Below are 26,920 nucleotides of genomic sequence, written 5' to 3'. Positions count from 1 at the left end.
ATGTGAGAGAGAGACAATGATTGGTTGCCTCCGGTGCGCACCCTAACCAGGGATTGAACATGCAACCTTTTGGTGCACAGGGCCATGATCCCACCAGCTGAGTCACCTGGCCAGGGCCAAAGCGACACGCTTAACCTCACGGCCATGTGAAGTAGACTTCGAGCTGACAGAGTCATATCCCTGCTGTCCCGAGGTTCCAATTTCAGTTTCTGTCACCTTCCCTCCCCCTTCAACATTCTCCCTACAATTCGAACGCTTCCCTTTCATCGTCCCCCGAGACTGTGGGTATGACGTGCCAAACGGCCTGCCCAGTGGCTGTGGTGCTAAAAGGAGGGCGGGTGGCGTTTGTCCAAGGCATTGCGCCTGTGCCTGTTTGTCCTTCCTCTTGGCCGTCAGCAGGTGCCCCAGCCAGCGGCTGGGCTGAGGATGACCTCTGAGACCCTCTCTTGCTCCGTGTACGGGATGTCACTACCTTTACTGTCCTGCACTGCCCGCTGCCCCCCCCCCCCCCCGTGAGGGACACCTGTGGGCCTTTCTGCAGTCTGCCAGGCTCATGCCTCCTGTCCCCGTAGCCACAGTCGTGATGACCCTGCCACTCACCCACTTCCATGGCCCTGTAAAGCCCTCCTCCTGCACCTGGCCCAGGGTCAGTGCTCACTAACCAGGAGCTGCACTGATAGGCTCCCTGTGCAGAGTCACATCGCGTGACCTCTCAACACGTGAACAGAAATCAAGGGCAAGTCCAGGGGCCACAGCCTTTCCTTTCCTATGCAGTCCTCCCGGGGCCCTTAACCGATGACTCCCAGAGCCTGAGGCATGTTATTCAGCCTGAGGCCTGGGTACAAGGACTGTCCAGACTGCGTGTGGGCAGGCAAGCAAGCACAGGGACCTGATGTCCCCAAAGCCAGTGTGCACAAAGCTTCTGAGGAACGGGGCCATCGCAGGAAGTGAGGGGCCCTGGATCCCACAGTGCTGACTGTCCACAGTGGGGCCCCGGTGGCAGTGTTATTATTGATACCACTTTGAAGCCGGCCTTCTTCAAGGTTACTTTGGTATTCTTCTAAAAGTCCGCTCACCCCTTCCCACCGTCTTTCCCCAAAACGTGCCAAGGCAGCGGTGATTTGCAGCTGCTGCGTGTCAGCCAGGCCTCCCGGGGGCTGTGAGCTCTCCCTGCAATCCCCTGACACACGGCCCCTCCCCCTGCCTGAACACAGGCACGGACGAGCACCCTGAGACCTGCTGCATGCAACAGCAGGGCAAGAGACCACAGGGCTGCCTTCTGAGTGACCTTGCCCCTCTGTGCCCCTGGGTTCGGCAGGCCTGGTGCTGACCACGCCGGGAGGGAAGACGGGGCCTGAGAGCAACGGCGCAGAGTTCTACAGCGAGCTGTGGTTCATCGTGCTGATGGCCGTCCTGGGCCTGATCCTGCTGGCCATCTTCCTGTCCCTGATCCTGCAGAGAAGGGTCCACAAGGAACCCTACATCAGAGAGAGACCTCCTTTAGTGCCTGTTCAGAAGAGGATGTCCCCACTGAGCGTCTACCCGCCGCGGGAAACCCACATGGTATGTCTCTAAAAGGGGGGGGGGGCATTTCCTACCCTGAGACTGGAATACGTGCTTTTATTTACAGGGAAATATTTCTGGAGCCATGGCAGCGAGGGACTGGATGTTAGTTAGGTCTGACTAAATTTGAGGACCAAGGGAGGCTAACTCTGGAACATCCTTGACTTTGGCTGCTCATTAGAATCACCTGGTGTTATAGACTCACTGCCCCACTCTGCCCTCACCACCAATTCATACTTTAAATCCTAATCCCCAGTGTGAGGGTTTGGGGAGGTGGAGCCTTTGGAAGCAATTAGGTCATTAGGGGTCCACCATCACAAATGGGGTTTCCTGCTTGAGGGGCCACAGCAAGAACATCCCCCATCTAAGAGCTAGGGAGCAGGCCTCCACTAGGCTCTCGGTCCCCCAGCAGCTTGAGGTTGGACTTCCAACCTCCAGAACTTGAGGAGTCAATTTCTGTGGTTCGTAAGCCAAGTCTATGTTGTTTTGTTACTAAGACACGTGGGAAGCTTTAAAAAATACCATTGCCTGGGCCTTATCCCAGAAGTTCTGATGTCAGGCCTCCCAGGAGCTATGAGCTCTCCCTGCGATCCCCTGACTCACAGCCCCTCCCCCTGCCTGAATACGGGCACGGAGGAGCACGCTGAGTTTGCAAATGTTCCGCACACTGATCGATGCCTCCTCGTTTGTCCTCAGTTTGACTCTGTGGCTGACGTGTCCGACGTGTCCAGCAACGTCACCCTGAAGAGCTACACCATGCACTTCGAGGTGGCTCTGGTGCTGTATGAGTGCATGGCCTTCTGCATGGTGTGTTGGTTGCCCAGTGTGAGCAGGAACACCTTGCTGATTGGACTGGCTAATGGCAGGGCACTGATGTTTAGCTCAGCGAGACTTTTCATCCCAGGCCCTAATCAGACTCCAGGTCCTAATCAGAGTGCCTTGTGTTCCTGATGTTAGGGTCAGACCCGGCTTATTTTGGAGGCTAGGTCCTAGAACAAGGGGACAGATGTGGAATGAGAGAAAAGGGAGAGAGCATTCAAGTGTCAGAAAGACGGGCTCACTTAGTGGGAACCCAGGAAGAACACGGCTAACTGGTGCTCTGGGCGAGCAGTGTTCTCCAGAGAGGCTGTCAGGAGGGGGTCCTCTGTCAGCCAACCGCTGTGGTGTGGCCAGCCCTGTGAACTGGGAGCATCTGAGGTCAGTACCTGTGCTCTCCGGGTGCTAAGAACACCGGCAGGCTGTCCAACGTGACTGTTAGTTTATCATCTCATCTCTACCAAGAAACCAGGGCCACTGTTGAGTGTTGTAGGAGGCGGTAGAGACAGCGTTCCCTCCGTTGACAAGGTGTGACACGCTCTTCTGTCCTGTTTCAAACCCCCCTTTCTTTAGCCACTAATCACTAGCAGTGACTTTCTCTGCAGGGGATGGCCGATACCAAGATCCCGCGGACTGGGGCACGAGTGAGTCTCAGGAGCAACCGAAGCATCTCTGTCCTTCGGATCCCAAGTCAGAGCCAACTCAGCCACGCCTATTCCCACAGCTCTCTGCACCGCAGCGTCAGCCAGCTCATGGACATTCAAGACAAGAAAGTCTTGGTTGATGACTCACTGTGGGAAACCATCATGGGCCACGACAGTGGACTGGTGAGTGGATTTCTTCCCCCAGAGCCTTTGCTAAACATCCCGGTGGACTACTGGGCAAGACGGGGTGTGGAGCCTCGCAGACCCAACAGAGGCTGCCCACAGCCCAGGTGCGCCCCTCTGACCACTTACCTGAGCATTTACCTAGGGTCGCTGTGACTGACAAGCAAAGTAGAGCCCAAAAACTAAACTCATGAGTAAGTGAAGGGACATCCTTGGGCAGAAGAGGACTGGAAACATAACTGGCCTAAAACAAGACACGGAGGCCAAGCGCATGTTTTATTGCAGAGAAAAAACAGCACTGCATCCTCTTTTTCCTTCTGGCTAATGGTTAGAGAAAAGGAGTCTCCGCACGGGCTCAGTGGCTCCTTTCCTAACTCAAGAGTCAAGCATGCGGGTGCCCATTTATGGACTCCATCTTTCATGAAAAAGTCCAGGCCGGTGGGCACAGATAATCGACTCTTGAGAGTTAACCTCATCGTCGTCTGTTATTTGCTGTGAGCCCCTAGTGACTGAAAGGAACACATTCCCAGTTTTACCATCCAGCCAACTTCTTCACTGGGCTGACCACCAAGGGTCCCACTGGAGAGACGTCCTTCTGGGGCAGTTAATAGACAGAGAGCCGGCTGAGGACTTGGCTCCTCTCCTCGGAGGCAACGTAATTCACCTCTGTTTCTTTCAACCTCCTGCTTTTGCACGCACACGCTCTCTCCCCCCCCTCCCTCCGTCCCCCTGTCTCCAAGTCCTGACCTTTCCTTTGCTGAAAAGTTGCTGACTTCCATAAAGCCCTTCTTAACTAAGGTAAAGTTTCCAGCTCCAATCACAATGAAAAAATAAAATACACAGGCCACCCGCCTCGTTCGGAGGGATGTCAGGCATTTTTAAATCATGGGCCTCCTCGACATGAACAGGACTACTGACTCCCGCGATTCCATCCCAGAGCTAAAGATTCTAAATGGCAGGAGTAGTTAGTTGACACATGGAATTGTTAGCTGATCATACAATGAGAAGCTAAATGGCAGCTTCACACTGAGGGCTTAGGAGTGTGTCCTCACCCGAGGACACACACTGGTCATTGTCTTGTGAACTGGGACCTTAAAAACATGACTGCGGAGCCCGGTTTCCACTGTGACACTGGAGGCCGTGTATGCCCGCTTTCGGTGGTACTGGTGAGAGGCAGCGTGCCAAGCAACACATGACTGCTTCCCAAGTGCCAATACTCGGTAAACTGTCTGTTCCTCATAATTAGTATTACTAAACCTAGTTAATAAATACAAATGCAGTAAAAGCGCTCACATTCTGGTTCTTCACTTGCCTTCTGAACTAAATCTTTATGTGTAGTGTCTCCCTCTTGTAAACCCGAAAGCCGAGGCTTAGGCAGATGCAGGGTGGCAGAATGCAGACCGCAGATGGCGTGCGTTTTGGATGAGCGTGGCGCCCAGGTGTGCGTGCGAAGTGGTGCTTTCACTGCGGGGAATTTCAGGCGAGGGCCTCCAACGCCAGGGCCAGGGCCTTGGAGAAACTAGAACTGTTCTGACCCAGCCGCCTGGTTGTTTCAGTACGTGGACGAGGAGGACCTGATGAACGCCATCAAGGGCTTCAGCTCGGTGACGAAGGAGCACACCACGTTCACCGACACCCACCTGTAGCGCTTGGAAACCTGCGAAATGTGAGTGACACTGGGAGGCGGGCTGACCTGACACGGTGAGAACACTAAGAGCCTTTGCTTGTTATTCTGACACCCTTTAAGGAAATGAGAGTTGTTTGACCTTGTTCCTCCCCAGTAGAGGTCTAAGAAATGTTATTTTTCTGGTTGTCTGAAACGAAGGGTCCCATCCCTACGAAAATACTTCTTTGGTGGACACTAAAACCACAGGTACTTTTCACCCGGCTCTGTCCGGCAGCACGGCCATCGGGTACATGGATAACCAGCAGTTTCCAGCAGGCCCGAGTTGGCAGAAGGGAGTGAAGTGAGTAGCTTTAAGTCGCACTGATTCAGAGAGCGTCACTGCCGGTTCCGTCCACCTCCTTTGTCCGTGAGGTCGGGGCCCTGTAAGGAGCAATCCCAGCTGCAGGACAAGCTGAGTCCTGGAGAGAGGAGCGAACCCCACACTGCACTATGGCTGCACTCTGGGCGGAGGGGTTCACTTAGTTACAGCGTTTCCAGCTACTCACCACACCTTTGGACAGCACATCACATATAGTTACAAATAAATGTCTCCTCCTAATGGCCATGGACTCTGGGAAAAGGCCAGGTAAGCACTCAATGTTTTGCTTTAATTTTCTTACTTGCCCAGCCAACTTTTACGTAAGGAAAGATACAACAGACAATTACAACTCTCAGTGACACTGACCGTGTGCTTTGCCCGCGGTTCTCCCTGACACCCCACGCACAAGGTGAGTGAGTCTGCGTACAGGTGAATTCCCCTCCCCTCCCTGCTTTCACGGTGGGAAGAGGAGGTAAACCAACACATGTAGGTAAGCTTTAAACAGATACTAACTGTTCCTAAAATAACAGAAACCACATAGTCGTAATCATTTTATTTGACTTAATCAATATATAAATACAAGAGAATGGTTGTGAAACCACTGGTAAAATGGTAAACTTTGAAGCATTTATTCCAAATTCATTCACTGTAGTTCTTGAAATGGGAATATATACATTTTTCACCAATAAATGGTTAATGCTTGAAATTTACAATTACCCTATTTTCAGAAACTTGAAAATCTCTCTGAATCTTGAAAATCATTCCAATTAAATGGGAAAAAAACCCTAAAAAACAAAAACAATTCTTTTATTCTTACAATTTAAAATATATTCAAAATAATATTTTTACAGCAGCCAAAACCTTTAACCAAAAAATCAGAACTGTAGTCTCATGAGCTTTACAAAGTGGCCACATTCTAACTTCAGTATTAACTGAGGAAAAAACCGGGGGCCTAACACAAGGCAGACTGGCACCTGGTGCGGCTTTCCCTTCTGGGCACTCACAGCTCTGGCCCTGATTGTTACTCTTATTTCATCTGCTCACACACACAACTGCTCCAGCCTGAAAGGAACTTTAAATGGACATTAGGCATTTAACATTTGTGAAGCCTGCCCAGACTGAAGACTTCCGACAACAAGAATCAGAAGATGACCCACAGCTACAATTACCCTAAGGGACTGACGCTACCAGTCCGATCTGCTACTCAGCATCAATAGTGTTTTTGAATTACATGGTAGTTCTTCACACACGTAGCACCTCATTGAACATCAGGTAAACACTTTGCAATCACAATAAGGGTCGAGAGACTAAGTTCCAAAGAGAATTATGTGATTCGCTTAAGATCACCTTGCAAGACATGCCTCAGGCACAATCAAGAGGAGGAATGAGCTCCGCAGGTTCTGGGAGCTCCAAGTGGGAGCCACCCTGTTTAGATGGGGTACTTACTGCACCTCCTTCCAAGCTCCCTGGAGAAAGTGCACCTGGAAATGGACTCCTGCTTTACAAATTACCAGTTAAATGTACTTCTTATAAACCTTAGAAAACAAAACAAAACAAAAAGAACTTCACAAAGGTCAAGAGAGACATAGTTTTTGATCTCTTACTCCAGATCATTCTGTAAAAAAGATAACAGATGAAGTCCAACTTTAATCTGTGAAGGTGTGGTGTAAAACTTGAGAACCCTAACACACCGCGCCTCCTCCGTGGGCCTCTTGCCCCCCATCGAGCTAGTTCTCTATGCGCCTGGTGCTCAGCTTTGCCTATGTCAGAAGTCCACACTGCTGACGGGTAAGGCGGAACTTCTCTAAAAAATAACAGTGTTGTCTGAGATACTTCTATATTAATTAAAAAGCATGTATAAAAAAAAAAAAAAAAAAAAAAAAAAAAAAAAAACAAGCCCTGGCCGGGTGGCTTGGCTGGTTGGAGCAATGTCCCATACACCAAAAGGTTTCGGGTTCGAACCCCAGCCGGGGAGGCGTGTATGGGGGGCAGCCGATCAATGTTTCTCTCCCTCTTGCCCCTTCTAAATCAATATACATATTTAAAAGAAAGACGACAACTACTCATTTTGGTGAGCGTTCACAAACTGTACTCTTGGCCCGAGGAGTCGCTTTTCTTGTGGCGCGGGGACGGCGTGGTCTTCGTAGGAGAGGGGGACGCGGTGCCGGGGGAGTCGGTGCCTCCGTCGGAAGTACTGGGGGATGAAGCCAGGTGGGGCACTTTCTTCCTTCCCAGGAAGCCCCCTCCTTCGTATCCCCCCTTCCTCCTTAACTCCACTTTACTGTCATTTTCATCTTCGGACAACCTTTTCTTGGACTCTAGGAAGGCTTCAGCTATTTTCTGCGCTTCCAACCCGCTCTCAGATTCTCTCCCGCCTTTTGTTTCCGTTCCCGGAGACCTCCTCTCGGTCACGGCACGTTCCCCCGCCGTGCACTTGACCTCAGCGTGTCCAGGGCCCGAGTTAGCGTTTTCCGGGGCAGCCCGCTCTCCGTCCCTGTTCAGGTTGAGCGCCTGAAAGTCCCGGTAGCTGTGGAAGCTCTCGGTCCTCCTGGCCCTGGCCAGCAGAGGGCTCTCCCGGTAAGGCCTCAGGGAGCCGTAGGTGGCTGCGTCGCGGACGGTTTCCTGGTGCTGGAGCTGAAGGCTGAAATGTTCCAAAGTTGCAGTTCAGATCTCTCGGAAAACTTTCCCGGCCCGTCTCATTAACTAGCTGCCGCTATGAACACAGGATGCACTGAGGTGCTTCCTGTACCTTACGCACGTGTGTGAGCCTGTCACGGCAAACGCAGGTGCTCTGGGTCGGGCAGCGGCTTTTCAGTTGCGGTTGGTGTACAGTGCCATCTGAGTGGCAGGTGTACAACAGAGGACTCAGAAATGTACGTGACTTGCGAGGTGACACCCGTACGTCTCATCACCGTCCGCTACTGTGAGGTCACTGCAGCATGATTGGTTCCACTCCCTATGCTGCGCTTTGTCCCCGTGACTGTTTTTATAACAAGCTAAATCTATGCATAGACGAAAAAGACTTTAAACTGATGCAGAATCGATATAATTCAGTAGTTGGCCCTAAGTTCAGATTGTGGGTATTTTTAATGTTAGCTAAAAACATACTATGTCACGGCCTTCAAAGTGCGTAATGCACACACATGCCGAATCGTCACTGTACACCAGTAACCACCATGGCGCCGCGCGGGTGTCAGCTCTACCTGAGCAGACCAGGTGGGAAACCGCACAGTGCGCGAGGGTTAGACAGGACAGTGCGCTCACTCGATCAGTACGTCCCTGAGGCAAGAGGGACAGAGAGTGCCACAAGTTTTCTTACTTCCTCAGAGTGAATTCTCAGTCACAGAGCAGGCACCCCAAGTAGCAGAAAGTCAAAAATTAGATAAAGGGTAAACATGTTTTTCTATGAAAAGAACCAGAAGCATGTAGTGGAGAAATTCAGTAATTTTTTTCCTAACTGAATAGCAACAGAAAGCCTGAATTTAAAACGTAGTCAGGAAAACCTGGCCTCTCAGGACAACCACATTACTGGCCTCGGCCTACCTGGAGCTCGACTCCCGCAGGCGGCTGGGCTGCACCACGGAGGTCGCAGGGCTGATGCTGGGGGTGGCGCAGCGCGATGCGCTGAGGTCGCACTGGTCCAGCAGCTTCAGCAGCTCCTCCTCCGTCGGGCCCCCTGCATCTGGGGAGAACACCCAGGCCCGTGACCGCGTGCCCTGTGTGCGCCCTGCCCAGCGCCTCCCCCGAAACCTACCCCTGTCTTCAGTCTTGTTGACCATGTCCATGGCTGTGGTCAGGTCCCACATCTGGATGCTGCCGTTTGTGTGGCCCGTGAACAGGTAGCGCCGGGGCCGCGAGCCCATCCTGCTGGAGCCCTCGCACTCCCGCACCGTGAACGCGGAGATGGTGGTGCAGTCCACCGCCTGGATCTCGCAGATTCTGCAAGGGGGTCGCACAGTCGTAAACAAGGGAGCGAGTAACGCCATCACTGAGATGTCGTTGCGTTTTAGAGAGGGGGAAAAAGGCAGAGAAACACCAATGCATGAGAGAGCCATCGAGGGGCTGCCTCTCACGCACCCCCAGCCAGGGACCTGGCCCACAACCCTGGCCAGCCCTCAATCCACTCAGCCACACAGCCAGGGCTGTAATGGAGATTTTTGAAGTTAACTTATTATTTGCAAAGTTAGAATTGAATACTCTACATATGTAAAACAGATTTAAGACAAGTGTCAAGACAAGTCAACAGGAATCAAAGTCAAACTTTGTTTCTTTGAGTCTAGACAAAAGGCTCATAAAATAATGTGTCCAGTAATTAAAACCAGGAAAAATTTAAGTCAAGCTTGAAAGAGACTTGGTAGGAAATGGCTATTCTTTCAAAGGAAGTTAGAGACAGAAAGAAACAAAGCAAGCAGACACCATGACAGACAAGATCTTGAGAAGCCCTTTAAAACGGACAAAACCCTGAAACCCGAAAGAATGTGTATCTGTAGGGAGACGCCTGACCAGTGTCCTCCGCCAGGATGACATCCTCCACTCCTCAGAACACGAGCATCTTCAAACAGCTTCCGCTGGCTTCCTAAGGGGCTGACGGGGTGCTTCACTCTACAGAGTGATTTCTGCTTGTCCTTTCTATAAATATAGCTTTCCCCGTACTATGGAGTCAGAAGTTACAAAGTGCTCTCTCCTGCAGGGGCTGCAGAACCAGGGAGTCAGAAGTTACAAAGTGCTTTCCCCTGCAGGAGCCCCAGGCGGTGACACACTGTGCTGTCTGGGCCGCAGTGAGGAGGAGGAGGTCCGAACGGGACAAGGACATGAAATGCTACTTGTCCGGTGCTGTTACCACAGCAGCTTTAACAAACACTGGGCAGTTTCCTCACCAAATGCGCAGACAACACTATATCACAGTGATTTACAACATTTCTCAGATGATAATTTGGCATCTAACTACATTGTATTTCTTTAGAAAAAAAAAAAGCTTACTAAAAGACAGCTTAATACATAGAATTTTCTGGAATCAACTCAATAGTTACTACAACTATTTGCAATGAACTTCGATAAAATTTACTTCAAAGCATTACTAAAACATTAAGAAATGAGAAACCCCATGCTGAAGAAACAGTAACTGAGATGTTATTTAAAAATATCAGCACCAGTAACACTGATGTGAATATCCATAGCCTTCTTAATGACTACTAATAGAAATTTTACTTTTTAACATGGGACATTTTTTGTTTTAAAAATATTACAGCTCCATGTGTTTTGAGGCTACAAATAAACTTTTAAAAAGTAAAACTGCAGTTAGATGGGAGAGGAAGAGGGAACTAACCTCTACTCAGCACCTACTGTGCTCGGGGACTACACAGGATAGGCCGCATGCTTTCACCTCACTTAGTCCCATGACATCCTACCAGGGCCGCTGAACCTTATTTCATAAAGAAACCAGGGCTCAGAGCAACAAAGTAATTGAAGTTGAACATGCACAGCTAGCGAGAGGAAGCGCCCGAGTTGGAGGTTAGCTCGGCTGCCCACCATCAAGTTCACCGTGTCCTTGTTCTACCTCACTAGCCCTCCCTGGCTGTCTGCAGCAGCACGAAAACCTTAAATACATCCTGCAGAATCCACGCTACCCACACCGTCCTGATGCCAAGTTCAGGCAATCACAAAACAGTGAGCAGACTTCTCTCCCAACAGTTTGTTTCTGGTAGCACCCGTATCAATGTATCAAACTATTCAATGCTGTGTTTTGCGAGGCAAAAGGGACTGCTGCATGCAGACATCTGACCAGCAGCGTGTTACCTTTTCCCAGTAGAGGAGAGTCTCACAAACAGCTTGTTAGTGATGGGGACAACTTTCTGGATGAACACCTGTTGGTCGTCTCGCTCTCCAAAAGGCCCTTGGTGAGAAAACAGGAAATGTCAAAAGCAGTTGATTAAAAATGTACATGGTCTCATTTAATTTTTAAAAATTATTAATACTGAAAAAGAAAAGGCTTTCTCATGGCTGTTGACGTGCATTGCATTCCAAGTCAATCAGACAAAATGCAGTGATGCTAGTACTTCATTTGGCATTAAAATTCTTTTAAAGAAACACCTATTGCACAATTGTATTTTTGGCACTAAGGGTTTACGGCTGAAGGCAAAATAATATGCTCACGACTACAATTACCAGCACTGCAAGGAAACCTGTTAAAACACAAGCTCTTCTTCACTTACTTTCTTTGAGAAAGCGCTCAGTTCCTTTTAACTTTAAAAAAGGGACGTATAAATGAAGTCACTTTTATGTGTTGATTTTACTTTTAATTACTCAGAAGCCTGTTGCATCCTGCAAAGTTTTCAATCAAAAAAGATGCAATTATTTTTACTTTATTGCACTTGGCAAGGCAGGTAATTGGCTCATCCATTTTAGGAAGATTTTGAACAACATAAAATGTTTTCATACAAAAATATAAAATTTTAATAATACATCATTCAATAGGTAAAATAACACCAAATGATTAACAAAAGATGTGATACACAAGTTCTAAAGACCTGATACTCCAAGTTATCTTACGTGAATCACACCTAATAAACAGTATCTTAATAACTTACTCTGTGCCACAGTAAATGCTTCACAGATAACTCAATTTGGTCATTATAACCATATGGGATACACTGTTGTTATCTCCATTTTACAGGTGAGAAAACTAAGGCACCAAGAGATGAGTTACCCAAAGAGCTCACAGGTCCTACTTGATGGAACTGGAAATCGAACCCAAACTGTTGTGGCCATCCAGTTACTGGACGACCTTCTGAAGTCTAACTCTACTGAAAAGAAATGACCTCATCAACAACCTATAAACTAAGTCAGGACTGGGGTGATGAGTAAAATAAGCAGGAACGGGGACTACGGGACTGGATACCCGCCCCCCCCCCCGACTTTGTACTGGTTTCTCACATGGCTGATTCCCATGAGTTATTCCCACCTCCCTCATAATCTCTCCAACTCCTCTCCCCGACGGGCTCCTTTCCTTCAGGATACAAAATATCCTCCCATCAATCCCATCTCCAGTGGGGTCTAGAAGCAATAAAAAATACGACCTCTGAACTTTCTTGCCTTCTAACCTTCTTTTACGGTCACCTCCAACAGTCATTCCTGAGTCACCACTGAAATCCAGAGTCCGCCCACACCTCCCTACTGAAACGGGACTTCCTGTTCTCTTCCTCCCATCTGTTTAAACTATAAAGAAAAACTTTTTTCCTTAAAACTATAAAGAAAACTTTTTAAGCTATGAAGAAAAAACAATCCTCCCTGCTTCGTTTTAGTTAAGTCACCGGGCTGTTCCTGAGTCTCTTCTCCCTCAAATGACCCCCAACCACCAGGTCTGCCCTCACTCTCACCCACAACTGAGGACCTGGATGTGCTCCCGACTGGCCAGGTCCTCCCCGCCTCAGTCCCTTCACCGGATGTGCTCCCGACTGGCCAGGTCCTCCCCGCCTCAGTCCCTTCACCGTGCTGTCCGCCCTGCCAGCAGCGCCCCGGCCTAGGACCTCCCACTCCGCACGCCCCGGTACACACACAAGTGGCTCTCTGGGTGTTCCGTCTGAACCTCAGTACCCACAGGCGCCCATACCTACCTCACACCTGGCTCACAAGACTGTCCAGAGCGTGCGCGTCACCACGGCTGCTCACTGCCCGCCCGGTGCCTTCTGCCTTGGGGCACCGTGTGCAACACACAGCGGTTTGCTTTTTGTCCCCACTGCTCACTGTGCTCTATGCTGATGTTCACTTCGTTTTTATCAGATTTCTAATGCGCAGCCGGACCTAAAGTACTCAACCATCATCTTTTTACGCTACACTTAAACTTACGCAATGCTGTATGTCAATTAAATCTCAGTGGAGCTGGGGAGAAACGACGAAGTGAACCTGTAAACTCCAGTGCCCAGCATCACACAGGGAACCGAACCGCAGAGCGATGTTACAGTGAACAACGCTGAGCATCCCTTCTTCTGCAAACACTAAGTCTGTGGTGGTGCAGCTTCAGAAGCGGCTTTTTAAAGACAACGCCTTAAAATCTCTACTGTGGGAGCAAACTGTGGATGGGCACATTTAACTGTCACGCACAACAATCACAATACAACGATTCTGACGTACTCCTTCCCACTTTCCATCAGCGCCGTAATTCCTGACCACACAGAACGATCAGAAAGGCACACCAGTTACCCCACAGGTCCTGCGGAACCACTAAGGGTGCACTGAGCTGCAGTGAACAAGTAGTGTGAATAAATCCTTTGCAGTGGGCCCTGGGGAAATGACCCGTCTCTGCCAGGACTGAGTGCATGCACACACGTGTGCAGGAAGTACAGACACAAAGTGAACTGCCTTCACACACCTTTCCCTGAAATCAGAGCCCAGCTGAGGAGATGAGCTGCATGCACTGTTTCCTACCGGGTCGAGGGGCCTCAAAACCACCCTCAGTATAGAAGAACGTCATCAGCCCTTCAACAGCTTCAGATTTTACTTTCAGATTATAAGGAATGAAAGCAAAAAGTTCAAATCTCAAATATGCATAGCCATCCCGGCTTTTAACTATAAACAAAAATCGTTAGCATTCGAAGATAATTTTTAAAAGAAGAAATGCTAGTAAGAGGAAAAATTTGCTCACTTTTAAAATAAAAGATGCTATAATTCTGTGTCTTTATAGAACTTAAAAATGCACTCCATTTGTTTTAAATGAGTTTCAAAGCTGAAAACTAGAAATCTCATTCAAACTCGGATGTGGGCTTCCACAGTTGGCAGCACACTTCAGCAGGGCTGAGGCAGTACGTGGAGACACACCGCCCCTGGCACCCCGCCCCCCGCCCCGCTGTCTGGCTCACCAATGTCGTTCCCGGAGGAGTAGCTCCCGTGACTCTCCGCCTCCTCCAGAGACAGGATCTTGAAGGACGCGAGCGGAGTGGACCCGGGCTGGGTGGAGATCATGCCTCGGAAGCGAGTCACCGTCCACGTGCGCACGTGATTGTTGTCCGCACAGACTGGGAGGGGGGAGAACGCGAGAGAGCGGCTCAGTGCGGGTAAGAGGGCACCGACAAAACCACTCTCGCGAACACATTCTTTTTCGTCTGTGACCTCCAGTAAACAGATCAGAGCCCACTTCGAGTGGCAAACGACCTCTTCATCCCAAAACTACACTTGATTTGTACCTAGCCAATAAAAATAAGAGAATATGGTTTTACCTTGCTGTAAGTATCTAAGATATGTAAGTAAATCTATGGATCTTATAAAAGAAGCCTGTAGAGTAGAAAAGGTTTACAAAAAGCATTTGTAAGAGAATATACTAAAGATTAACCTGCTCCACGGTGAAACTATTTGGTAAACAAGTTGCCTAGTTTATTTTTTTAAGCCACAGAAAATTTCTGCTTATGTTACTCAAATATTAAACAACCTAGACCAGGAGTTACTGAAAACTTATTGTCACAAATGACATGACATGTGTCAAAAAGCTATCAAGAACCAGCTATTTTTTGCTCACTCAGTTACAGTAAAGAAAACTAAGATTCCATATAAAGCGGAGAACTATTTTTACATCAAATGAAAGTCTATATTTGAAAACGTAATCCAAAATTAGCTTATTTTTTCATGTAAACAATATTAAGTGGGCATATACTAAGATATATCTAGCAAGTAACCTCTCTCTTTTTTTGGTCTGAATACACCATTAAAAAATAGAAACCAAAAAATATTACTAATGCAAGAACTATACTTCAGTGATATGACTTAATAAAAAAGTATACTAATTTGACATTTATTATGACTTCAGAAAACTTACTCATCAATATATACCAAGAAAGCACCCAAAACTTACTGTATACACACAACACTTCCTATTGGGTAAAATGCCATAGTTGCACATTTTAAAACAAAACTTTAGAAAGAAATTTAATTTTGGCTAATTGCCACAAGAATAAAAAAAATGTACAAGCATTACTTAGGTAACAAAATTCTCAGTTCTCACAATTCCAGCTTTCTGGTGAAAAAAAGAGAAGATGTTTAGTTTTAGGCTGTTTATTCAGCTTCATGAGAAATAATAGTGAAATAATGGTTTCACTATTAATCTTGCTAGGATTCAGAAAAATAATTTAAATACTGAAAAAACTATGGCAAATTTTGTTATGTGACTCAAATGAGCACTTACGGCCACCTGTTAACATTAACCATGACCTAAAGCTTTCACTTACGACAGGGAAACGGACACTATGGGAAAAAGGACCTCACTGCATGTGCTCCGATAGCCACCAGGTGGCAGAGTAACGCAGGAGAGCACTGGAGACACAAAATACTCCTGGTTTTTGGCTGAATGGACTTTGTGACTTGACTTAAATTTCAGAACTGCATGAAAGAGCTGGCATGAAAATGCAAGTCTGACTGAGGAGTGCGTCAGCAGTGCCTCCCACACGAACACCATCACCGCCGCCATCAAAACACAGCCAGAGCTCCTGAGATTTCCAAGCACAGTCCCGTAAAAATCACAACACCCTGCAAAACAGTCTTCTCCTCACAAGATCAAAAGAGCTGACTCCACATTCATCGGCATCTCTCACGTGAGGAGAACTATGCTAAGTGCTGAGAACAGGGTTCAGAGAACACATGTTTCTGCTACTGTAGAACTTACTCCAAATTGCTACAAGAGGTTGGACAGGTGAGAACAAATAAAGCATCAAGTGGTGAGTCAGGAAGTAAACAAACCGAGAGGACGACAGAGCAGGTGACTGCGGGGCAGGGGTTTGGCTGGCTGAGACTGCCTGGCCCAGCAGGCCTCTCTGAGAGGCTGGGGTCGTGGGCAGAGGAAGTGACAGGGTGAGCAGGGAGAAGACACGTGAGAGGCAGGCAGGGTCCAGAGCAGGAAGAGCCACAGGGACTGATTTGTTTGTTCTATGTACAACAGGAAGCCATTGGGACTCCGACCTGGTTTGCATTTCTCGACGGTATTTCTGGCTGCATTACTGTGTTACGCACTTGTGTGTGACATTAAGGAGAACGTATCGTAGAGCAGGACAGAAGCAGGGAAAGCACTGGAAGCTCAGTGATCTGGGGCAGAAATGACGATCGGCACCACTGTGTCGGCGGCAATGAACGTGAAGTGGTCCGAGTCGTGGCACACGGACGTCCTGGGGCAAAGCTCCCAGGACTTACTGGTGTAACTGGACTCACAAGTCTGATTCCCAGATTTCCGGGTGGAGGAAATGAATAGCTGGTGATACGGTGTACAAAGAGGGCAAAGCAAAAGTACCCCATCTTCTGAGAGACAAATCCAAAGTGCCCTTGTATGCAGCCACAGGCATAGAACACCTGAGTCTGGAACTCCGCGGGGGGTTGCAGGTGGAGGCAGAGACAGACTCCCATCAAGTCACCAGGGAAAGTGCAGAGGAAGAGGAGAGTCCAGGAAGGAGCCGGAGGCAGTCCCGCACTCGGTGGGCGGGTGAAGAGGAGGGACCGGAGACAGAGCGAGACAGCCTCCTTGGGAAGGCAGATGAAGAGGGCGAGACAGACGGGCCCTGCCCCAGGAAAGCCTCAGGAAGGGACGGTTTCAGAAGGGCGTGGCTACACCCCACACGGCTAGACACCCCACAAACGCACATTCATCCATCCACGGGGTGTCTCAGCTCCACCCAACATTTCATCGAACTGAAGGCCCAGGGAAGAGGCGTCACCTTTGTATGTTTAAACACTTGTATGAAAATGATGTTTTTAAAAAACCAAGCTAGGCGGGAACTGACCTACAGAAGACACAGAAACTCAAGCTCCGCCGATCGGACTCACCTCCATTTTTGTAAGGCCTTTTAGAAGTTACCCATTAACACAAGGAACCCGTCAACAGGATTTTACTTTGTGTCCATCTCACTTCGGACTCACTCATTAAAATTAGATACAGAGTTTGAAGCTTACAGTAATTACTATCAACATTAAAAAATTGAACAATAAACTCAACAATGTATTCTCTTCAAATAATCTCTACAAATTCTATTAGTCTTTAATATCTTTAGAAGATGATCAAACAAAATTATGTCTAAACGTACAACTTTAGCCTTAAGCTTTAAGACAATGCTACCAAATTTATATTAAATTTACATTTGGAAAATTTCTATAATAAAATAAATCAATAGAATTATGAAAATATTTGGAAATAAAATATGCCATGACAACAAAATATAATAGAGTGAGTTTTTAAAAAATGATACTTCCCAAATTGATGTGTACTGCAACCAGGCAGAAATCAAAGAAACACTTAAAGACCATGCTGACATTTCTGCAGTCACTAACTTTCCCACCAGCTTCCTTAGTGTCCTCCCCACGCCAGACACTGCTGGGCAGCCTCTCAGTCTGCAGCGGGGAATCCGTGGACTCCGCCCGTGGCCCAGGCCCCCTGGCAGGCGGGCAGCCACCCCTCACCTGACACTAGGTGCTTCTCCGAGAGCATGATCTTGGTGACTGGGCTGCGGTGGACCGTGAAGGTCTGGAAGAGCTGGGGGCCCGACCCCACCGTCTCGGGGTGCTGCACGATCACGCGTACCGCTCCGGAGCTCGTACCGTAGGCGATCTCGATCCAGTTCCCACTGACACCTGCAGCCACAGGAGGAGGGGGCGCTCAGATGAAGGCAGGGGGACTGCCCTGGCAACGTGCCCCAGGTGGCAGGATGGAGGTGGACTCGGTACCCATCCGTGCCACTGCAGCCGGGCACGGGAACCCGGAATCAGCCGCCTGAGCCCAGACCCAAGCGTAAGCCCTTCCCAGCCCTCCGCCCTCACGCTAGACGCCCACACAGCGGCCGTGACACGCCAGTAATCCACTGCCACATCCACCTGCCTCCACGCCTCCACTCCTCCTGTCACCTGCAGCGTGCTCAAGACACGGGAGGCACTGAGTGAGTGGGGAAGGAGTCACACGTCGGCTGGAAGGGCGAGGACCACCACGGACACCTCGCAGTCAGGGTGCCTACAGCCGTGGTCCTCGCCACTTACAGCCTGGTAAGACCACCCCTCTTCCTCCTCCCACATGACGGGACCTTCCTGAGTGATCACCCTGTATACACCACCAAACACTCTCAGCACAGGTAACCCTGGAACAGCCCCCGCCCCCAACCTGCTTACATCAGCTCACAGGTTGTCCTGTCTCACCTGCTCACCCATGGGAGTCACCCGGGGCCTCATCATTTAGAGGAGTGCCCAGACTCCGCCCCGTCCTGGGTGACAGGGTGGAGTTCGGGGACCCACACTCCTACAAGCTTCCCAGACAGAGAGCCTCTCAGCTTTAGCAGCTCTTCCCGGACTCACCTGGACACACCTGACTCCGAGGAGAAAGCGCATGCCCGGGAGGCAGTTCTCATAACCTGCAGGGGGCCTCCATTCTCCCCAGTCACTGCCCAGGCTTACCCTCCCCTTTAGTTTAGAACGGGGACAAAAACCCTGCACGTCCACTCCAGGCATAGGCAGCGAACTTCTGTGAACGCGGCCCAGCACAGGGTCTCTCTCTGCACGTCACACTGTTTCTGCTACCGGCACCTGACTCCCTGCTGCCCCAAGCAGCCGAGGGCAGCATGGCACCCCTGTGGAAGGGCCTGGCTTGCTGATCCCTGTTCTAGCAGGACGTCCCCGAAATCCCTGTAAGTCCTATCAAAGTCCTCTGCGCACACTAGGGTATTGTTTCACACCAAAGACAGTGACTGCCTTCGAGGAATTCAACAAAATGACTCTGTACCAGTAACACCCAAATCTACTGATATTTACTGTACACGCTAATATTTCCCATTAACGGGTAAGTTTTAGTTATCCGTTACTGATAGGTTTTAAACGTCCCACTTATGTTTCTCTCTCACCCTGGAATATAAACAGTGTTAATAATGGTGTAGAACTTGTTTGTTAATTTCACTGTAATGGCCTTTGAAAGGCAATGAAAGGTACAGACATTGAACTTCTAGGCAAAATGAGTTTGTCCACGACTTAAATTTAAGATTTCCCCAGGGAATAAGCTTACCACTGTCCAGGAAAGATTAACAGTCCAAGACCACCCCCCTTTTTTTAAGTTAAAAATATAAAAGCTCCCAATTTCAAAAGAAAATCAGCCACTGTCACACAAAGTAAGTGTGGACATTATTTTTCTGACCTCGGTGAATACTGTGTGAACGGATGGGGCCCCCCCAACTCAGAAGAGGCGCGGGGCCAGTGCCCCGCCTCCAGCTGAGCCTGTCTACTGGTCCTGTGTGGCTTTGATGCGAAAACCAGTACGGACAAGGGGGATGGAACCCTGAGACTCAATGCTCGAACGCAAAGAGCCACTTCGTTCTAGCTTCAGAGCGAGCCGCACCCCCAGCAGCGCTTCCACAACCTGTCCTCACTGCCGGGCACTGACTTGTTTTAGGCGTGAGGTAAACACTCAGCGCTGTGATGGCGTCATTAGAAGGGTCGTGGTAAAGTTCAGTTACGAGAAGATCGTTATCCTTCATTCGCAAAGGGAACTTCTGCATGTCTAAAAAATAGAAATGTTTGAGCAGCATGAGAATAATGCACTTATTTACAACTGAAAAAGGTGACGTTCTCGGTGTCACCTGTACACGCCGCAGGCCGCGGGGGCACGCCCAACGCCCGCGCACTCACCTATGTAGTAGACGGACCCGTTGTTGCACCCGAGCAGCAGGAAGGACCCGGCCGTGTCGTAGCTGGTGATGGGGACGACGTCCTGGACCTGATGCAGTGACATCATCACTGGGTGTTCGTGTTGATTACAATTTACATTTTCTGCTCGATTTCCTCAAAACTCTTCGTAAAAAGAGCACTAATATCCGTGCAAGCAGGGCTTAGGACACAGGCGTGTCATACATACAGGTGTGCACACACACGCCACACGAGGAATTTGGAAGAATCGCCAGTGTAATTCCCTTTAAAGCTGTAACAAATATCTATTTCGCACAGCGGCACTTTCAGCCAGAAGCTAGATGGACCGCCTCTTTCTGCACGGGATTCTGAGTCCAGAATACACGTCAGGACTGGAAGGCCAAGTCTGACCAGGGTGCCTAACAGATTAAATGACCTACTCGATGTCACCTAGGAAGGACAGAACCAGAACTAGAGGGCAAACCAACGGATTTCCAGAGAGAACTTATCCCCTCGACGACTCACTATCACTTCTCTGGTGCGACAGGCTGCAAAGTCGTGGTGTCACACCACTGGGGGCCGAGGGGAAGTCTCCTCTCAGCCCAAGTGTGGGGAGGAGGGCAAAGACAAGGCAGAGAACAGAAAGAAGTGGAGCTTGAAGACTGGAAAAGTCGAGGAGTCAGGGAGAGGAAGGGGAAAGGACACGCCCGACAGAACAGCGAACAGAAAAGCACAGAACCCAGGTCCACTCCTGTTAAAAGAAAAACTGTAGGAAGAGCTAACTCAGAAATAATGGTTCCCATAAGCTGCTGGCGTGCATGCCACTGTTGTCCCCACGCACCTTCCAGCCTCACGCACTCACACGCTTGCTGGACGCCTCTCCCCAGGCTAATCTCAAGGCGAGTGTTGTTCCACCGGCATGGCACACCCACGCATGCCCCGCGGCTCCTGGTTTCCTCCCCATCCCCTTTAAATGCTAATGGCCCCCAGAGCTCCCATCTCGGCTTTCCTTTCTCTCCATGTTCCCTCTCAGTGGAAAACCTTGTCGTTTCTTATTTTTCAATGGTTACAGAAGTGCTGTGGTGTCCAAATACTTCCTTCTAGCTCTTTCCAAAGGTACAGTTCCGACTATGTACTGAGCACCAGCACTTGGCACCCACAAGAATCTCAAAGTACACACACTGAATCGATCTAATTATTCCTCACACCAGCCGCCAGCATCTGCTTCTCCGTTTGCCAAAACTCAAAATTACTAGCCACTCGACTGTCAAAACCAGAAGTCCAAAATCTCCCACACCTAATCAGATCCGACCCTGTCACTGGAAAGGCTTACAAACAGGCTCTTGGTGGTCCCGCTCTGCATCCCTGCTCCCACACCTGCAGCTGGATCTCCGCTGCTCCCACACCTGCAGCTGGATCTCTGCTGCTCCCAAACCTGCAGCTGCACCTCCGCTGCTCCCACACCTGCAGCTGGATCTCCACTGCTCCCACCTCTGCAGCTGCATCTCTGCTGCTCCAGCCCCTCCCCGAGCTCCGGCTCCGGGCCCATCTCGCCCATCAGTCACCACTGCTATCTTTCCAAGGCCTAGATCAGACCACTCAACTCTCTGCTTAAAAGTTCTTGACTTGTGCCTCCCTCCTTCAGCATCAGGTATTCATCTTGTGGAGTCTTAACCCCTCCTTGCACCTTTCGAGTGCTTGCTACGCTCTCCTTGCAGGCTATGTGATTTCCCACAGATCCGTGCCTCCACTCAGGAGATGAAGAAATATCAATTCACAGCTGAAAATCTCATTTTCCAGAGGTACTTAAAATTATTGAAAACACAGTCAAATCTGAACCTAGAAGCAAATTTACCCCTAAATATATTCACTTTTCTGTATCATCAAACTCAGAAACGGTGTGAATTAATTCCACAATAACAAGCAGATGCATGGCCAGCAGGAGTTTAGAAACGGCTTTGTGCCTGTCACCTGCGCCAGGTGGAACTCACCTGCCAGTGCTGAGTGACAGCATTCCACACTCCCACTTTCCCTGTATGACTCGTGGCGACCAGCTGGTTCCCGATGAAGAAGAGCGCGTCCACAGGAACGCCAAGGCTGAACACGCCTTAAGTGACAGAAGAAAACGAGGAGGTTAACCAGTCTCCCTGTGTACAACCGACCAACACCCGGATTGAAGACATTTTAAAGGTGACTAAGGCTAACCTAGTGTCACTGCTACAACGCCTGTGCTAGACGACGCCTTGGGGACCAGAAGAAAGAACCTCTGAAGCGGCTCACACAGCTCCTCCAGCAGACAGAGCGTCTGGTTGTCCGAAGCTGTGCTTCCCACACCCAGTCGATCATCGAAACAACCGGTACGTTAAGTGAACAAAATAAAGTCACAAGGGCTCCAGGGCTCACGCCAGACCCACCCCATCGGAACACCCACTGCGTTTTTACACCATCTGTAGGCAATTTAACCTCAGCTTGCTTGTGGACCAGGTATGTGGGGACCACCGATCTGAAGACACAGACTTGGCAACCCTCAACTACCTGAAATATGTCTACACACCTGCAAATGAGAAAACTACAAACAAAAAGCTCCGGGACGGGGGGTGCGGCAAGCGGTCAGATCAAACTCAACGCCAGGCCTTCACCCAGAGCTTATTTTAAACCCCTGGTCTCCCAGCCTCCTGGATCTCAGTTCCGTCCACTCAAAAAGCCCTGGTCTCCCAGCCTCGTGGATCTCAGTTCCATCCACCCAAAAAGCCCTGGTCTCCCAGCCTCGTGGATCTCAGTTCCATCCACTCAAAAAGCCCTGGTCTCCCAGCCTCGTGGATCTCAGTTCCATCCACTCAAAAAGCCCTGGTCTCCCAGCCTCGTGGATCTCAGTTCCATCCACTCAAAAAGCCCTGGTCTCCCAGCCTCGTGGATCTCAGTTCCATCCACTCAAAAAGCCCTGGTCTCCCAGCCTCCTGGATCTCAGTTCCGTCCACTCAAAAAGCCCTCCCCTGGGCAATGGGTTAAAAACACAAGAAGCCAGGATATTACTAGGAGCTCACAGTTTAATAGAGAAAAATATCCAAACAATTATAACCTAATGTAGCAATAGCAGAAGAATACACAGGGTATGTAATATCCAGAGAAGGAAAGCAGGGTGGGAGAGGAATTTGAGGACATTTCCCAGAAAAGCAGCCCCAGGAGCTGGGCTTACAAGGTGACCTGGGAATGGGCAAGCCCAGCGGATCCGAAACGGGGAGGGAACGTAGTAAGCGAGGCTGTAAAGAGCAAATAATCCACGTGAGCAGCAAGAACAAGACTGCCTCCAGCAGAGGATCCCGGGCTCGCTGTGGTGTGGCACGTACCGCCCGTCCCACGCCTCTCTAGCAGTCAGGAGAGCGGGGTGGAATCCTGGCTCTGAAAGAATGTTTTGGGTTTTTTTTTTTTTTGCCCACCTTCTGGCTATTACTTATCTCACCTATAAAACAGTTGAAGCTGAATGTCTCAATGTTCATTTTCACCTTCAAAATGTTACAATCTGACACTAAAATAGATCTTAATTATTTGAAAAGCACCTTATGAGAACTCTTTTTACCTAAAAATGCTGGGAAGACTTCTCACCTATACACTATTGTTTTTTAAGCATCTTTAAAAACAAACAAAAAAAACAGCTAACGTGCCTACTATGTGACAACAGGAGCAAAATCCTCAGCATCTGTCTGAAAAAACAAGGGTGAAAAGGCTTCGAAGAAGTCAGGAGAAGAAACAAAACAATTACGTCCAACTGCAGTGCGTGTGCTTTACAATCACAAGCCAGAAAGGAGCTGACTTCTTCCGCCTCTCGCGCCAGGAAGGGGCACTTCTTCTCGTGTGCCAAACTGTACCTCGTGCCAGCAAGGCCAGTGGCAGTGAATAACACCTCGGAAACTCTTAACCAGCCCTGAAAAACCCAGGTGTCTAGCAGGACTAAAATGACGTATGCTAGACAAAAAATTTAAAAAAGGAACAAAACCCTGCTATTGCTAAAATGTCTCAAATACACATTTCCCATTTGTATGCACAGATACCTATTTATACACATGCATATACCATTTTAGCTCAACCCATCAAGGGGGGAAAAAAAACCCCAGCAAAATAAATGTAACACAAAAAAGCTGAGCCCTTTGACCAGAATTGGCTGAGAAAGAAACCTGCCACTTGAAAGCAGAAAGTCATCACTACACATGTCGTTTTTGGAATTCTTATGTAACAGCACTGTAACTTCGATGCCAAGCTGTTTTCCAGAGCGTGCGGGACTAGACACAGCACTATGGGCCCCACCAAAGGCAGGCACAGGAGCAGGAAGCCAGCCACCACCGATTACTCTACAGAAAGACAGGGTTCCGGGAAATCGGGGCGGGCCTTCCGAATGAGGAGACATTTCCAGTGTGGCCCCTGCTTAGGAGCAGCAACCCTCAGCCCTGTCCACAGGGGAGACAGCGGCACAGGCAACGGCAGGAAGAGGACCTTGGGGCGAGCAGTGCTCAGAGCAGCGACCCAGGCGCGCTGTCTCGTTTAAATTACAATGAAGGGCCTTCAGACCAGGGGACAGCTCTGTCATGGGTGTGCCAGCCGGACACTTGGCCGGACACTTCTCTTTAGGTGGTGGTGTCGAGTCCTAAAGAACACCTGTGGTAACCAGCGGCTGCTCGGCACAGGGTGTGAACGCATCAGCACGCAGGACCTCTCGACCTGGCCACCTTCCACACCGGCCTTCAAAGGCAAGGCCAGGCATGCGGTCGCCTTCACTTATTGCCAAGTTCAAAGTGGCAGTTTGAAAGAGAATTAAAAACATTACAATGGACTCCCTTTCTGTATTATTACGGGCGTATCATCAAACATCTTCATGTGAGAACGTCTTTCTAAAGCTGTTAGGAAAATGCAATTAAGACCAACACTGAAATCACTGCACGCCCACCAGAGTCTGTAAGAATTCTGTAAATTTATGTGACAGCGAATTGTGTCAAGTGAGGGTTCCCATTATGACGATGGAGGTCAGGCTCCCACAGGGCGCTGGATGGGGGGGCGCACACCACTGCTGGGGAGGGATGCGGCGAACCGCGGGCTCTGTGGGCCGAAGGGCAGTGGAGGCGGGCGCGGCACTGCCACCCTTGAGCGACGGAGGAGGCCTCCGCGTGCAGGACTTGGCCGAGACACTGGCATGCCTGCAGGACCGCGCTTCTTCCTCACAAACAGATGACTACACAGGTGTGGGTGGAACTGGCGTTCTGCTTCTATTCACCCGGTGTCGGCACAACGGATCGGCATCCCTGAAAACCTTTTACATGAATGTTTGCCCACAGACACACGTGGTGACGAAATATTCCAAGCGTGAAGAACTTTTAGGAATCGTGTGCTTTGTCCGAGCGCACCTGAGGACGCGTGCAGGCCGCACAGAGCACACAGGGTCAGACAGCGGGCCTGGTGCACAGCAGGGCAGTGGCCCAGCACTGCACTCACTGCCCAGGTGCGCTCTGCCAGGTGTCCACTGGAGCAAAGTGGTGGGAAGCCCCCCTTCCTCCTAAAACACCTATTTTTCCCCTCTTCCCAGACCGTGTCCCTCCCAGTGAGGGAAAGGGCCCGTTACCACTGGACCGGCAGCTCTAGCTAGTCTGCGGTCCAGGTTAGGTCTGGCATTTACGGGCAATCCCTGCAAGCTGCAGAATATTCTGCACATGTGCCGGCGGCACGCGGCACCCGGAACTCTTCCTACCAATCTCGCTGCCGCTCCCGCCGTCCTGAACGCTCCACAAGATGATGCTGCTCTCCGAGGCCACCGCCACCATCTTGTCTTTGTCTCCGTGGGGACCACCGACCACCTTCGCGTTCAGGGCCACCCGTTCAACAGTCCAGTCCAAATACGGGCTCGTAAACACCTGCTGCCACCCCGAAGACTCCTTGATCCTGTCGAGGGAGAGGGGCGCCGAAGGCGGACTCAGCAGCAACCGAGCACACACAGCCCAGCGCGCCTGCCGACGAGTGAGTGAGTCACAGCTGCCCTCCTTTCGGTTAACTAGAGTGTTGTTGGCATATTTCATCTAAAATCCAGAGTATTATTTCTGAGATATCTTATACTTCCATTCATACGAAGTCTAGGCCACTTAAAAAAGAGATTACAACCCTGTATTTCTGAAAAGAATAATTTAGAAAAGTCCTCCAAGTTTAAAATCCAGGAAGTTGGACCTTTCACTCTTCTCCACAAAAAAGTGCTACTGTCGTTATTTAAGGGTGGGAATAGTCAACACAATGAGAACATCAGGATGTTATTACTTTGAATAGTAGCTGACACCACACACCCCTGCTCTAGTCTCTCCGTACCTGTGACACTGGCCCCCCAGCTGACTCAGATAAGGGAGGGACGTGGTGTGACATGCGTGCGCTGATGCCTCGGCACAGCCACGCGAACAGAACATGGGGCCTGGAACCCGTCTGAGGACTGGGTTCTAAAGGTTTCATTCTAAACGAAAACTCTTACACACCTATTAATTCCCACACGTAAAGGCTTCCCAGGCCTCAGATTTGCAGTTCACTGAATATAAATACTTAATGCATTCTTTAACATTTAATTTCTGATCAACATACCTGTCAATTTTTAATACTTTCTCCTTCCCTAGCCTGAGCCTCTGACATGTATTTGGGGTGGCTGCACAGCAGCCTAGACACTTTCAGACGCCACCCCACTGTGCAGTCATGACAATGAATGGCCTGAATGTGAACTGTGGAATACCTGTTTTTAAAGTGACACCAATCAGGTGAAACAAAGTGACAAAGTTTCTCTTTGCCTTCCCTGAAAGGAATGGACAGAACACAGGCTCCAGTAATAATCCCGCCTCGTCATCTATGACAATAGTTAAATGATTTAGGAGCTGGATATATACATGATATACAAGACGGAGTGGCTTCACGCGATCTCAGTTACATCACAGTCCATACTGTCTGGGAAGTACTTAAGACATACCAAGGCTACCAGCAGTCTTTGCCAAGTTAGCCACGAAATAAAAGCAAACTGAATCTAATCAAGAGATACAGACATAGGTAAAATACGCAGGGGGAAAATCTGATGACTGAGAGAAACAGTTCCTC

At 49.4% G+C, this 26,920-nt stretch overlaps 2 protein-coding genes across 4 annotated transcripts in view; one reads left to right on the top strand and one right to left on the bottom strand.

Annotated features, from left to right (window-relative positions):
* The window catches only part of USH2A (usherin), a 499,855-nt gene extending 487,610 nt beyond the window's left edge, over positions 1 to 12,245 (top strand). Inside the window, exons 70-73 of the mRNA XM_053912470.1 lie at positions 1,319 to 1,563; positions 2,985 to 3,206; positions 4,763 to 4,872; positions 11,865 to 12,245. Coding sequence (XP_053768445.1) covers positions 1,319 to 1,563; positions 2,985 to 3,206; positions 4,763 to 4,852 — 557 coding nt within the window. The 3' untranslated portion in view covers positions 4,853 to 4,872; positions 11,865 to 12,245. The remainder of the gene's footprint in view (positions 1 to 1,318; positions 1,564 to 2,984; positions 3,207 to 4,762; positions 4,873 to 11,864) is intronic.
* Positions 5,730 to 26,920, bottom strand: part of KCTD3 (potassium channel tetramerization domain containing 3) — a 31,261-nt gene continuing 10,070 nt past the window's right edge. For all 3 annotated transcript variants that reach the window (XM_053912467.2, XM_053912469.2, XM_053912468.2), the window contains 10 exons: positions 25,551 to 25,741; positions 21,808 to 21,923; positions 19,820 to 19,907; positions 19,575 to 19,691; positions 17,618 to 17,788; positions 14,047 to 14,202; positions 10,988 to 11,084; positions 8,946 to 9,130; positions 8,735 to 8,873; positions 5,730 to 7,832 (listed from right to left, as the gene is read on the bottom strand). In XM_053912467.2, coding sequence (XP_053768442.1) covers positions 7,271 to 7,832; positions 8,735 to 8,873; positions 8,946 to 9,130; positions 10,988 to 11,084; positions 14,047 to 14,202; positions 17,618 to 17,788; positions 19,575 to 19,691; positions 19,820 to 19,907; positions 21,808 to 21,923; positions 25,551 to 25,741 — 1,822 coding nt within the window. In that variant the 3' untranslated portion in view covers positions 5,730 to 7,270. The remainder of the gene's footprint in view (positions 7,833 to 8,734; positions 8,874 to 8,945; positions 9,131 to 10,987; positions 11,085 to 14,046; positions 14,203 to 17,617; positions 17,789 to 19,574; positions 19,692 to 19,819; positions 19,908 to 21,807; positions 21,924 to 25,550; positions 25,742 to 26,920) is intronic.

This window comes from Desmodus rotundus, chromosome 10 (genome assembly GCF_022682495.2).
Source record: "Desmodus rotundus isolate HL8 chromosome 10, HLdesRot8A.1, whole genome shotgun sequence".
Taxonomy (NCBI): domain Eukaryota; kingdom Metazoa; phylum Chordata; class Mammalia; order Chiroptera; family Phyllostomidae; genus Desmodus; species Desmodus rotundus.
The sequence above is the reverse complement of the archived record's forward strand: the minus strand, read 5'-3'. Positions and strand labels throughout refer to the sequence as shown.